This window comes from Cajanus cajan, chromosome 11 (assembly GCF_000230855.2).
Source record: "Cajanus cajan strain Asha chromosome 11, NIPB_CcT2T_4, whole genome shotgun sequence".
Classification (NCBI taxonomy): domain Eukaryota; kingdom Viridiplantae; phylum Streptophyta; class Magnoliopsida; order Fabales; family Fabaceae; genus Cajanus; species Cajanus cajan.
The window spans coordinates 29123256-29136763 of NC_138527.1; the positions used below are offsets into that span (position 1 = coordinate 29123256).

Consider the following 13508-nt stretch of genomic DNA (forward strand, 5'->3'; position numbering starts at 1 on the left):
AGGCTATTAAAAGTTATTTTTTTCAATTGTCTCTTTTCGATCCATTTAGTGACTTTTATATTTTGCTAGTAAAACTTTAAATAATTTATTCCTATAATTTCCTTTTCTAAATTCATAATTTATACTTTTTTATCTCTTCTATTTATATATTTTTTAATTGTCTTATTTCGATGTGAGATTTATAAGGTGAGGTGAAAGTTACTCTCTAATTATTTTATAGCACTATTAAACTTGGTAATAGTGGGTGATTTGATACTAATTTAGAATAGTGAATTAGGAGTTTAACTCAACCCTATAAAATTAACTTATAAGGTGATAGTTATTACTCACTTATATACTATTTAATTATTTTATCTCTAATCGATGTGGAACTTAAGTTTTTTTCAATAAATAATTATTGTTAATAGTAAATTTTAGTGTAATATAAATAGATTTTTAGTAATTATTATATATTAATTATTAATATTTTTATTATATAATTAAATAGCAGAAATTAAATTATTATCATTAAATAATTGTTGTTAATAATAAATTTTGTTTAGTGTACATCATTGGATCCCTATTTTACGCATCATGTAATCTAAAAATAAACAATGAGTCGTATTTTTCAAATGATGCATTTAGGGTTTTATACAGATTTACCAATAGAACTGACAAAAATGTGTGTACTCGAAACCGTTTGATAAATTACAGAGATTTTGGACTCTAAATTTTGAGTATTTTGTAGGTTAGTACGAAACCGTTTATTAATTACATGGCTTAGGTTCTAAATTTTAAATTTAAAATGAATATATTTTTAATTAATTCGATCTCATAAAATCTGTGTACGTTATAAAATGGATTTGAGTGGAACTAGTCTAATTGAGTTATGTGTTGTCTGTATTTTTATTTAATTTTTTAAGTGATTAATAAAAGTTCAATAATTAAGAGATATAGGTACTTTTTTCACTATAAGTTTTATAAAATGATCATAGATAAAAATAATATATTATATATACGTGTTTTTCATATTAAAAATAAATACAACAATGTCACACTATCACTTTTAAATCACTTTCTTAAATAAAATAATATATATATATATATTTATTTATATTTTATTTATTACAATAAAATAAATATATGAATAAAAATAATTTCCACAATAATTATTTAACTTAAATTTTGAAGAAAAAAAGTTAAAAATATTGAACCAATCCGGGAAAGGCTGCAATCCACATAGGGCCAAACTTTGATGTCATTTTAGAATACCAAATTAAATTCAAACTCTTCGTGGCAAGCATTGAGCTCGCCTGCAATTGTTCGATATTCGCCAACTCTATCTACCAAATCATTATGCAAACAATTGTTTCCATGCAAATATATATATATAATTGAACTAAGGACCACACACCTTTAGTCTATATGCAAAACAATTTAAAGATGATTTTATAAATACTACCGATAAGGAAGATGGGTCTATGTTCTGAAAAACTTTGGGAATGATTTTTCTTAGGGACCAAAGATACAAAAGAAACGGTTATTCCTTTGGACAAGTTTCCATTACGGAAAAATTCTTCAACTGATTATTTTAGGACAAAAACCGATTTTTTTTTATAAATAGAATAGAGAGAATAAAAACATTTTATCTATATTTTAATGCATGGATTCAATAATCAATAATTTCATATATATATATATAATTAAAAGCCAAAGAATATTATTGCAATTAGGAATAGTATGGTACTAAAACCAGCACAAGAAGTGCTGATCTTTGGCAACAATTGAGTATTACAAGACACCAAGACTAAAAAAGGAGACCAAATAAAAAAAATGTGATCAAAATGATTATAGGGGCCTCCTTTAGTATGTACAGATATAAATTACATTAATTTTAATTTATATACATAAAAAAAAAAGAAGATATCAATCGTAAAATTATGGGTATGGATTCATACAATAGATACCGTTAATCTAATGACAAAAATTGTGAGAAGTTCATTCAATAAAATGTTATTAGATATTATAAGATTAATTTTAATTTACATTTGAGTCAAGTGATCTTTCATAATAATATAAACAAACCATCCTGGTGGTATTTTTTTATTCATAATTAAATTTAATGTTAATAGTTTATGGGCTTAGTAAAGTCTGTATAATAAGGTCAAGGGATGAAATCTGTCTATGTTACTTCAATAAGAATGTTTAGCATAAATTAACAATCTACTTGGCATAATATATATGAGAGTTCTACAGATCATAGATTAATTAAAAGGTAAGATGCTACAAACAGCTCAAAAGAAAGTAAGCAACTGGGCAACTGCTTGACCATAACTTAATTTGATGCATTATTTAGATTCTTAATTAAGAGTTAATAAAGAAAAATCAAGTGGGTCAATCTTCAACAGATCCTGGTCAAGTAGTTTGCATTTAAGTTGATAATTTAAGATCATTCAAACACGATCTTAGATTAGGTTGACCTCAACGTTTTTTATTAGAGTTAAAAATATACTTAATCTTTATTCCATAAATTATATTTATACTTTATACTATAAAGGAAGCTTGTACAAATTTTTTTTTTTATAAAAATTGTACCAAAAAGAAATACTATGAAGGAAGCGACACATAACCTTCGTGTAATGCAAATAGCCCTTCCAATACCACTATATGTGCTACACATATTTTATTTATTAAACTCCTATATATTAAATTAGTTATGTGATGCGAAGTTCATTTAGGACACATGGAGAAACTACTCTTTGTTACTTTAATTAGACGTGGAGAGATAGAGAGTGATAATCCATGTTTTAGATTTAGTTTCGAACACACATTTATAAATATAAGATTAAATAACTTATACATTCACATACATCCTAATTAAATTCAAAAACAAAAGGGAAAAGCATGAGACAGAGCACAGAAACAAAAGGAAAGGAGCAAATAATTTATTTAATAAACAACTAAATAATTAAATTAAAAATGAGTGTGCTAATAATGATATCTCAAAATTTTTCAAAACAATTCTATGCTACCAGAATGAAGAGATTCAACACATTTCAAAGTTGAGGAGGTAGCACAGTCACAGGGCCGTGTAGGTCTTGAAAATAATGATTCCTATCTGTTCCATTCATCGTTTGCTCTGTATCTGGGGTTGGTACTATTCACTCGATTATATACCTCTGGCTTTATGGTGTTTGCAAAGGCATTCCAACCTAGAAGGTATGGCATGATATACTGCATAGAAAAGCAGCAAAAGTATAATCAAAATGGGCAAAATATTAATCAGGTTTAGTGCATATAGGAAAATTGGCTTCACTCAAGAAAAAGAAAATGCTGTAGAGAAACCTGTTTTTAAATGCTATATCACACTATTGAATAAACATAACCAGGAACTTCTCATTCCAAATTATAAATTATCTGACAAGCAAAAAATTGTATAAATCTTGAAGATTTCATGACAAGTAATTAGGCTAGACAAGTAGTTTTCTTGACTAGAAGGTTGAGCTATTATTACACAAAGAACTATATTGCATGAGGAAGATCTTATTTCTTCTTCTCTTGTACAGTAACCAGTCATTTATGTTATGGGAAGACACTCAGAAGTGAGCTTGTCTTTAATGTAGGCAAAGTAAGGTTGTTTCTACCTTGAATTTTAGTGGGGCAAGATTACAATGCACTATATGTACCAAAAAAAAAACATGCATATACACCTTTACTTGTTCAATGTTCATTTTAGAGAAGCCTTATCTTTTTGCTACTACATAATCCCATTGTATTATCAGTGGTGAAACATGGCAACGAATATTCCTCCGTTAGAGCAGGGAAGAGAGAGAGAGAGAGCATACATTGAAAGTCGACCTCAAAACCGCTAGCTCTGCCCTTACAACAGGGATAAAGATGCTTTTCTCAATTTCGTTCATGTTCTCGTTCTCATGCTTCTTTTGAACACCTTTGAAAATTGACATAACAAAGTCAGAACTGAAGTAAATATTTTACGCATGTAATATTTTACCTTTATATTGCATGTATTGGCATCAGTATGGGTAAGCTAAATTATTTCTTATAGTGAGGACCATCAAGACTGATCAGTGTTATAATAATGCATGTAGAATCTATTTACAGGTTACACAAAATAGTGAAATAAATCAGCTCAGGAGTAGAGTATCCCGACAAATACAAGATGGCAATAAAGTAAAATCAGATTGATACAGTATAACAGCAACAAAAGTTTTTGAATAAAGAAAATTACTTAAGCTAATTAAGTGACCAGAAGCATCCAGAACTGGCTCCACCTTCAAAACTTTTCTGACTTCATATTCATCACTGCATAACATAACAATGTGCAAAATGCTTTAAAAGGATAAAATCACAGCAGCCGTTACTTATGGCATAATGCACACACATCCAAAGAAAAAATGCAACAAGTGCAGTGGACACTGATTTAGTTAATATGCATGAATCCTCATATATTATTACATGTTTTATTTGCAACATGGTTTGAAGACACCATTTACCATATACCCTTTCCATATGAAAAGGAAATTCAATTTGTATCACAAGATAAAGCAAGCAATAATCAGAAAGTTATCAATATAACTAGAAGAAACAACACGGAAACTACCTTTTAGGTTTCATAGTCTCATGTAAAAATTCACAAGAATCCCTCGATCCAAGGTTAATTAGAGTTGCCATTTCACTCACTGATAGTGCAAATACCTGCATTCAAGCAAAGTGGACAATTAACTCACGTTTTAAACTATAAAACTATGTTCAACAGAGTCATAAATGCCAATGAAATCACATCCTTTTTTCTTTTCGGTTCAAGGATGGGGGAAGCCCACTAGAGGTCCCATGAGGAGAAGGGGAGAGAGAAATGGAGGCAGATTGAATTGCAAGGTTGAACCTGCACACTCATTGAATATCTCAAGCACTACTAACTAAACTAAACTGTCTTAAAGGAACCATGAAATCATAACTTTATTTTTTTCAAAGTGGGGATAAAATTCATTCAGTTGTGTTGGAAACAGCAAACACACAGAAGCATGAAGGCAATGGACAATGATAAGGGTTACTACTTGTTAGCAATAAAGAAAATAAATTATTATAAAATTTATTATAATAAATTAATAACTAATTGATACTGTCTAACCCAAGGCTCATTCAAAAAACAAAAATTAAATTTCCTTAATTTCATTACACAAAAACACAGACCTGTACAAATAAAACTTTTTTTTTACAGAATGACCTTATCATGAACTCCTTCAACATCAAGTCAGGTCTCTTGTGAACACATATTACATTCTCTCAAAACATTAAATTTTTGTTTAATTACACTAGTTTCTAACATAAAAAGTTTAACCATCAGTATCATCCATTAAACTAGCATAATTTCCAACTAGTTAAAAACTTGAGTTTCCCCAGGCTGAAAAAAAAATCAGCTGGCATACCAGAGTAGCCAGCCTCTCAACTCTAACTCTGAACAATCACTAAAATACATGTCAATATTTGAAGAGAAAAAGCAAAGGAATGTATATTGATTAGGTTTGAATTTTAAGAGAAATCCTATGTAACTCAACGTAACACACCCAACAATTAAGATTTGATCTAAATTTTATTAAGTTAGAGAGTAAACAACCACTTTCATCTCAGAAAGTGATGAGCGTTGCCACATTTGTCCTAAAAGGCTAAAACTAAGAAAGTATCAAATAAGTCTCTAAATTTTACTACTTACCGTCGTTTTAGTTCTTAAATATATATTAATGTTATCAGTTTAGTCACACATTTTTCTAAATTTTAAACTATGTGATTGTTAATTTGTACCTTCAATGAGTTTTTTATTTTTAATTTCCTTCCATACAAAGACTAATATAGTAGCACCTTCCAAATGCGGAGACAAAGTGACTGTTTACTCAATATATTAAACCCAATCTAACATGTCTTATTTGCCACTTGGTGCAGCATACTCTTAATAATACATAAGAGTTTCTTATATTTTAGACAAACAAAGACACCAAGTATAGACTCCATAACAGAAGCACAAGTTACCTCCTTTTGGTTCCAATCATATGTGACCTCATCAGCACCAAGTGAAGGAGCAAACTGGAGCAGCACATAACCTTCCCTAGACACTGCGTACGCCCCGGACTGCAAAACAAACACAAGAACCTTCCATAACCAAACACTCTATTCAAAATTCCACACACAAACATCAGAAACTCAAAACATACATTTTTTTGTTCGAATTCCGGAGGTCTAGGAGCCACCGTGATCACACCCTTCAAAGTGTAAATGGAGTAACCAACGTAGACCTTTTGCAGCGATTCTCCTCCAACTGAAGACACAAATACCCATCATTTTATACTGCGATTTTTGAAAGAAAAATATTGACTTTGTTATGAAGGTGAAGAATAAACGAACTTGGAGGGTATTGGGGAGGTGAGGAAGAGGGTTTGGGGTGGTAGCATTTGACAGAGAGTGATGGGGAGTTGGGTGTGGGTGTCAATGAAACGTTGCGTTTCAAAGGAATAAGGAAGTTTGGAGGAACGAAAGAGTGCATAGGTAGCGAGCGATGCTTCAAGGTAATGGATTGAACCTGCGACATCGTGTTTCCCTCACTCGTCTTGTCATTCTATCCTATGTTATTTGTATATTTTTTTCCTACAACAACAAAATGACGTGATTTATAATAATTACTATAATTTTCATTTTTAAGTACATTTTTTATATTATTTATGAGACATAAATTTGAGAATTTATTTAAAAATTTTGAGCGCAATAAATTTTGAATGAACTGCTTGTTATTAAAAAGTAGCCTCACCTTCTGTCTTTGAATACTTGTATTAAATTTTGTGATTATTTTTTACTAATATTTTAGATTGTTACATAGATAAAACATTTATTATAAGCATTCGCTTTGCTTCTTACGACAATTATTGGTTTAAAAAAAAGAAAAAGAAAAGCAAACTACAAATAAGCAGAAAGCAAGAGGAGAATGGCCCAACCCAACTCGGTGGCATTGGGCTTTTCCTCGCTTCTCGTATTCTTCTTTCTTCTTCGCTCCAAACTCAAACGAAGCTTCCTCTGCACGCATAACGCAACGTCCATGACTCCTCCCTGCGTCGAGTGCGGCAAAACCTCCTTCATCCGCGACGATGACACCGGCGAGTTGCTCTGCTCCTCCTGCGGCGTCGTCCAGCAGTTCGACCAATTCGACGCCCAAATCGGCGGCCTCGACGGTCCCACGGGAACCTTCGTCCACGTCGGCACCGCCGGTTCCGGCAACGTTTACTCCTACCGCGAGAGGAAGCTATTCGCCGCGCAGAACTCCATCGACGAACTAACCTACCGGTTAGGGTTATCCTCCAAGAGCGTCGACATCAGAAGCATGATATCCGTGATCACCGAGGGCGAGTTCGGCCAGGGCGATTGGTTCAACGTGCTCGTCGGCGCGTGCGCCTACGTTGTCATGCGGAGGGACGACCGCCCCTTGCCAATGGCGGAGGTGGCCCCCGCCGTCGGTTGCGGCGTTTACGAGCTCGGTAGGATGATTCTTCGCGTTATTGATTTCCTTGATTTGAGACCTGATTTTCCTGAGTTTGACATTGTGCATTCGTTGGAACGTACGATTAAGAATTGCGCCTGTTTTGCCTCGGTTGAGAGGAGTGTGGCGGAGAGGATGATGAAGCAGGGGGTGTTTTTGATACAGTGTGCGGTGAAGTGGTTTCTGAGCACCGGCCGCCGCCCGATTCCGCTGGTGGTGGCGGTGTTGGTTTTCGTGGCGGAGTTGAATGGAGTTGGTGTGAGGATGGATGAATTGGCTAAGGAGGTTCATTCGAGGGTTTCCACTTGTAGAGCTAGGTACAAGGAGCTGCTTGAGACGCTTGTGAAAGCTGCTCAGGTGTTGCCTTGGGGGAAGGATGTTACGATGAAGAACATTGTCAAGAATGCGCCAATTGTGATTCAGTATATGGAGAGGAAGTCTATGTTGAAGCCTGAGGAGAAGAGGGAGGGGAGGGAGAGTCTTGATCGACCTAGGGTGGATTTGGAGGATGTGGTTGCTGAATGCTTGAGGCATGATGGTGAATATGAATATGGGGTTGATGGGGTTACTACCCGGAAGGATTCGCGGTATTTTATGCTAAAGAGTCGTAATGCTGGTAGGCCAGGTGCTGAGGGTGCTGACAGGCTGCAGATTTCTCATGAGTGTTTGTCCATGTTGTATGAGAAGTTTTTGAATGAGAACCGTTGTGCTGAGACTTTGAGGAGTAGGAATATTCGGAAAACGAAAAGTTTACGATTTGATCTTCTGGAGTGTAGGGAATGGTGGGATGGAAAATCAGAATTGAGCAAAAAGCTTCTGCTTAGACATTTGCTGGAGAAAGATGTTGGAGTGGATACCTTGCCGCCATCATTTGTTGCTGGTCAATTGAAATGTAAAATGAGGCAGGAGAGGATCAACGCTGCTAAGGTGCGGATAAAAAGAATCATGCATCCGTTAGATGCTGATGGGGGTGATACTGAGATTTTAGATAGCTCTTGTCCTGAAAGAAAAAGGAAGAAGAGAAAAGGAACGGTTGTTGATGATGTTGATTGGGAAGACTTGATTATTGAGACCCTTGTTCTTCATCGAGTAAAAGATGAGGAAATTGAGAAGGGGCATTACAATACCTTACTGGATCTACATGTGTTTAACTCTGGCATTGTATGACAGATTTCAGATATACAGGCATTTTTTTGAAAAGTTTCAGATATACTGCTGCTGTAATTTTTAATTACCCGTTGACATTTTGTCCTTGACAACCATCATATGATAGAGCAGCAAGTGTTATCTTGCTGCAAGTTTTGTACTAGCACTTTTATAAATGGATTGATAATGGCAATTACATTTCTTTATTTCTTGATTTTATACAATTATATATACATGTTACTTTGGCACTGCTTTTGAGTGATTGCTGTTAGAATTACAGTTACACTGCACCTTACTCTTCTCCTCTCTTTCAGCTACTGAGTTTATGCACATGTTGAGAGTGTTGTTGGGTTATGCTTGCAGTAGTAATACTATTATTATATTGACTTTAAATTAAATACTTACATATAATGGAGTATTAGGCTAGTGTTTATCAGCATCACACCTTTGAAATCCTTCTAGTACTATATATTATGCCCCTCCGCCTTTTTTTCTCTGTTGGATCAAATTACTAAATATAATCACAAGGCATGCTGCAAAAGTGTGGCAATTAACACTGACCGATTCTTGAATTTTCTATTAGGAATTCTCTTGGATTGATAATGAGTCTGACTATGACTTAGGTCATAGGCACAGCAATTAGGGCACAAAATATACAGATTTCTTTTTTACACTGGGTTGTGTGACCTGACCTACCCAATTTGCACCCATGGTGTGTTTCTGCACACCACTCCAATGATGAAATGCCTTAGATGATGATCTGAACCACTCCACCTGCATTGGTCATCCAGCTTGACTCATGACTTGTGAAGGAGGAAAAAAACTTGTTGAATTGTGGATCAAATGATCCACGCAAGTTTGACAGCACTGTTTTTGACATGCTTCCCCCCACATATTTTCAATCTCTTTGCATTACCATGTATAAACATAAATCATATTATTGTATTATTTTCATTATGATTTTTTTTCTGCATTTTTTTTTTTTACTTTTTCAGCCTATAGTTTGTTCAGTATCATTGAAGTATTCACCATCAAGTTTATTTCTTGGTATTGTCTGTTCACATCCTAATCCATTTTAGTTAGTTGTATGGGGCCTGTAGGCCCCTTTGATTTTCAAAGTGCTACCTTTCTTTTTCTTCTCTATATGATAAAGTTTACTATCTTCTACTTAACAAGATTCCATCTCCCTTTTTTTGTTGTTTTTATGGCTGTTAGTATTTCTTTTATCTGGATTATTAGTTATTGCAGATTCAATGAACTAAATCCCTTGTAATTTTAATTATTTGTGCAGGTGTCCTGTGTATTATCACCTGAAGTATGCATTTCTTGTTTGGCTTCAACTTCCACCTACCAGTGTGAATTCTATAAAGACTCAGAATTAGGAGGACTCTATAATGATGTTTTTGACCCGTCTGTAACATTTTTGGTTTAATGTTCCTATTTTATGCCCCTTCCTTGTGCCATTTCCCTTCTTTGTTCTTACCCTCTTTTTCTTTTACCATGATTTGGTCATCATATCTTTGTAGTTCAAACAAATCTGCAGTTTTGACAAGCATATGGTCTTCTTTGCTGCAGTTTAAATTTTCATCATTTTCTTTTTTTGGAAAATGAGAGACCTATATTTTGGACAATATGCTGTATGGGCTATGTGGACAACTATATGGGAGATAAAGAGACATAATACCAAGTTTTTTACTCAATTTCCTCTCAATTCTTTTGATGGTAGGATGCCAAGAAGCATTTGACCCAGAGAATTCAGAATTTAGATGACAAAATGCTCAAGCAGAATGAGTTGGGACGGTCAATTAAGGATGAGGTATGGTTTTTGACACCTACAAATTCTATACTTGCACCTGTTCTTGCACTATTTTTCTATTTAGCATATGTACTGGTGTGTACTAGTGAATTCTTATCAGACAACTTAACCAACATTCATTTAGATGTAAATGATTTTTAAACTCAAAAGTATTGATGGATATCTATGTTAGTGAATATTATGTGGTAGTAAGACATCAAAATTCTCCATTGGGCTGTCTTGATCTCATCCTGATCAGTGATGAAGTGGTTTACATGCCTGTCATGTCCTGTCATGTTGTGATATATACTTAGTCATTACACTAAATACTTTACAATGCTCGAGTCTCTATTATAATGGAATATCAATTATAATGTTAGATAAGCTCCATACATCTTCCCTTATACGTCTTACTGTGGGAGCACTATGTTTTGGTTTCTGTTCATGGCAGTAGAATATCCAACATAATTGTTTTTAAATTAAAAATTTTATATTATGCAGAAGACCAGCTACTGTATCTTTACAATTGATCACCTTTTATTCTTTTTTTACATTTATGGGAAGAAATCAAATCTGTGTTTAATTGTTATACAACATTCACAGGTTTTTGGGGTTCGAAGTACTATCACTAATTTTCATGATGACTTGGGTCTCTTGCAACAAACGGTGGAAACATTGGTATGTAATATGATTGTTTTCATGCAGTGGCTAGTTAATTGTTATCAAAGTTTGGCTTGATTACTTAATTTTCATTGGAATGAAAATATCTATCAATTTGTAACAATGTAAATATGATGTTTATGTTTCCTCAACATTGGTTAGTTTTATTTGTTCCTATATGTGAGTGCTCATGCACACACATATGCTTGTGTTTACCATCTCATTTATTTGATTCATTCTTAATTTCTTATGTTGTATAATTATGCCTTTGCAGGATGAAAGGCTGGCTACCTTGAGTTATAAACAGGTAATGCTTTTTCCTGTTCTTGTCAAATTTGAAATAGGAATATGTCATTGTCATAGACCATGTTGTTTCTTTTATATGGAACATCTCTTGATGAGAGTAAAAAACGAATTGCTAGAATGATTTGGTATGCATGTAAGATCTTGGAATGAAAATGGTTACTCCTGTTGATGTGCCAAAAGAAAATATTGATTTAGTAGTGTGGCTGCAGGATTATGCATATAATTAATCTTTTGAGCAATAACTGCTGCTATTACTGTTATCTTCTAGGTGGCATATTTCGATTTTTTTAGCTTCAACTCTGCAATAGAGTTATATTCTGTTCTTTCTGAGACACTTAGCACCATTCTTTGTCTTGCTACACAGGTGTCTGATCCTCAGAAAATGAAGGTTTTCTTGGTTTCTTTGTATTACTTGTTTCCTGCAATCATTCTTGTGCTGCTTACTCCAATTCCCAGTGCACAGTTAACGACAAGTGAGAACAGAATCCTTCTCCAAGTTCAGAAGCTTCTTGGATATCCTCAAGCTCTTCAAGGATGGAACAACATGAACAACTTCTGCTCCCTCCCTCCCTCACCGTCTCTCAAGATTTATGTGCTCTAATGGCCATGTAACCGAGTTAACCATCATTGGGAACAAGACTTCTCATTCTCCTCACAAAACTCAGCTTGTGTCTTGGAATTCATCTGAGACTCTCTCAGAAAGATTCTCCATTGAGTCTTTCTTTACTGTCTTGACAAACCTTTCAAATCTGAAGGTGTTGTCATTGGTGTCACTTGGGTTGTGGGGTCCTTTGCCATCCAAGATTGACAGGTTCTGGTTCCTTGAAGTGCTCAATATTAGCTCAAACTTCATCTATGGGGAAATCTCATCATCAATTTCCTCTTTGAGAAGCATCAGGAGTCTTGTTTTGGCTGAAAATCTTTTCAATGGGAGTGTGCCTGATCTTGGGAGACTGGCTTCTCTTGAAGAGATCAACTTAGGTGGCAACAAATTGGGTCCTGGATTCCCTTCACTGAGCAAGAATATTGTGAGGGTTATCTTGAGAGACAACTCTTTGAGATGTAGAATTCCTCCACAGCTCATGCATGTTTATAAACTTCAGCTACTTGACATCTCTTCCAATGTGATATTTGGAAATATCCCATCATTTATTTTCTCTCTTCCTTTCCTCAAGTACCTAAACTTGGCTGCAAACCAATTAAGTGGTTCCCTTTCTGTGAATGTATCATGCAGTTCTTCTTTGGCATTTGTTGATATCTCACACAACGTCTTGGTGGGAAAATTGCCATCATGTATTAGTTCAAAGGGTTCAAATCGAACAACACTTTATGCCGGGAATTGTTTGACAACTAGAAGGTTAAATGGTCAACATCCATCCTCATATTGCAAGAAAGTGGAGGCTTTAGCTGTTAAACCACCACATAGAAGCCAGCAGAAGGAGTCAGAGATGCAACTAGGCCTAATACTTGGTATTGTTGGAGGTATTGTGGGAACTGCAGGGTTTCTGGTTCTTTTCATTTTGTGCATCTTCAAGAAGTCCAAAGCAGAAAAAGCAGACAGCAATTATAACCAAGACATCTCTGCTGATGATAAATTTTCTGTCCCTGCATATCCAACATCAAATATTAATGCAAGTAAGGACATTATTATTATTGTTATTATAAATTAACTTCTCATATCTTGATGTGTGTTTAAATTATACTGCATTTCTCTCTTTGAGAGATTAATATATATTTCACTTTGATCCATATTTATATAAACGAACTTGTTAGGGACATTTCTTCCTTTATGTGATTATTGACATTATTGAGAACTAGTTTTGAATCTCTATTATCAACTTTAAAACTAGTTTGTACAAATTGTGTAAAACTAAAGCAGAAGAGTTTGTACAAAAACAGTATTCAGAGCTTGAAGGTATTACCCTATTTAAGGCACAGAAATTTGGTGAGTGTTCTTGGACACTCTGTCATTACTCATGAGGACCGTCCCCAAATTATAAGCACAATATTCATTGTATTTGAGAATTGAGCGTGTCACAAACGTGACATTGAAGGATTATCTTGCAGGTAAACAAAATATTC

General features: G+C 34.3%; 2 protein-coding genes and 1 pseudogene across 4 annotated transcripts; 2 read left to right on the forward strand and 1 right to left on the reverse strand.

The window, feature by feature from the left end:
• Window positions 1–2898: 2898 nt before the first annotated feature.
• On the reverse strand, window positions 2899–6630 carry LOC109800999 (single-stranded DNA-binding protein WHY1, chloroplastic). The gene is made up of 7 exons (XM_020361956.3): window positions 6397–6630; window positions 6207–6310; window positions 6025–6123; window positions 4601–4695; window positions 4229–4302; window positions 3825–3928; window positions 2899–3213 (listed from the first exon to the last, which is right to left on the reverse strand). Exons 1-7 carry the CDS (start codon window positions 6578–6580, stop codon window positions 3094–3096), a joined length of 780 nt encoding a protein of 259 aa, XP_020217545.1. The 5' UTR covers window positions 6581–6630; the 3' UTR covers window positions 2899–3093.
• A 326-nt stretch (window positions 6631–6956) lies between these two features.
• Window positions 6957–10098, forward strand: LOC109800893 (POLLEN-EXPRESSED TRANSCRIPTION FACTOR 2). Of its 2 annotated transcripts, XM_083066715.1 has the most exons (2): window positions 6957–8680; window positions 9957–10098. In XM_083066715.1, the coding sequence occupies exons 1-2, from the start codon at window positions 6971–6973 to the stop codon at window positions 10095–10097; spliced, it is 1851 nt and encodes a 616-aa protein (XP_082922841.1). In that variant the 5' UTR covers window positions 6957–6970; the 3' UTR covers window position 10098. The 2 variants fall into 2 exon arrangements, with proteins under 2 accessions (XP_082922841.1, XP_029127410.2); XM_029271577.2 differs by lacking the exon at window positions 9957–10098 and having other exon boundaries at window positions 6960–8871.
• Window positions 10099–10342: 244 nt separating this feature from the next.
• On the forward strand, window positions 10343–13490 carry LOC109800894 (putative LRR receptor-like serine/threonine-protein kinase At2g02780; annotated as a pseudogene). The gene is made up of 5 exons (XR_014430639.1): window positions 10343–10481; window positions 11064–11138; window positions 11395–11427; window positions 11791–13061; window positions 13326–13490. The product of XR_014430639.1 is annotated as a putative LRR receptor-like serine/threonine-protein kinase At2g02780 (transcript).
• Window positions 13491–13508: the final 18 nt, after the last annotated feature.

What these genes read in the sequence shown, in the direction of transcription:
- LOC109800999 (XM_020361956.3), bottom strand. Translation starts at nt 6,580, where the DNA reads ATGTCGCAGGTTCAATCCATTACCTTGAAGCATCGCTCGCTACCTATG. An exon ending in GAGACTATGAAACCTAAAAG is followed by an intron (nt 4,303 to 4,600) that starts GTAGTTTCCGTG and finishes TATGTTATGCAG; the next exon opens with TGATGAATATGAAGTCAGAA. An exon ending in TTTTGAGGTCGACTTTCAAT is followed by an intron (nt 3,214 to 3,824) that starts GTATGCTCTCTC and finishes TTTTCTATGCAG; the next exon opens with TATATCATGCCATACCTTCT.
- LOC109800893 (XM_083066715.1), top strand. Translation starts at nt 6,971, where the DNA reads ATGGCCCAACCCAACTCGGTGGCATTGGGCTTTTCCTCGCTTCTCGTA. An exon ending in ATGTGTTTAACTCTGGCATT is followed by an intron (nt 8,681 to 9,956) that starts GTATGACAGATT and finishes TTATTTGTGCAG; the next exon opens with GTGTCCTGTGTATTATCACC.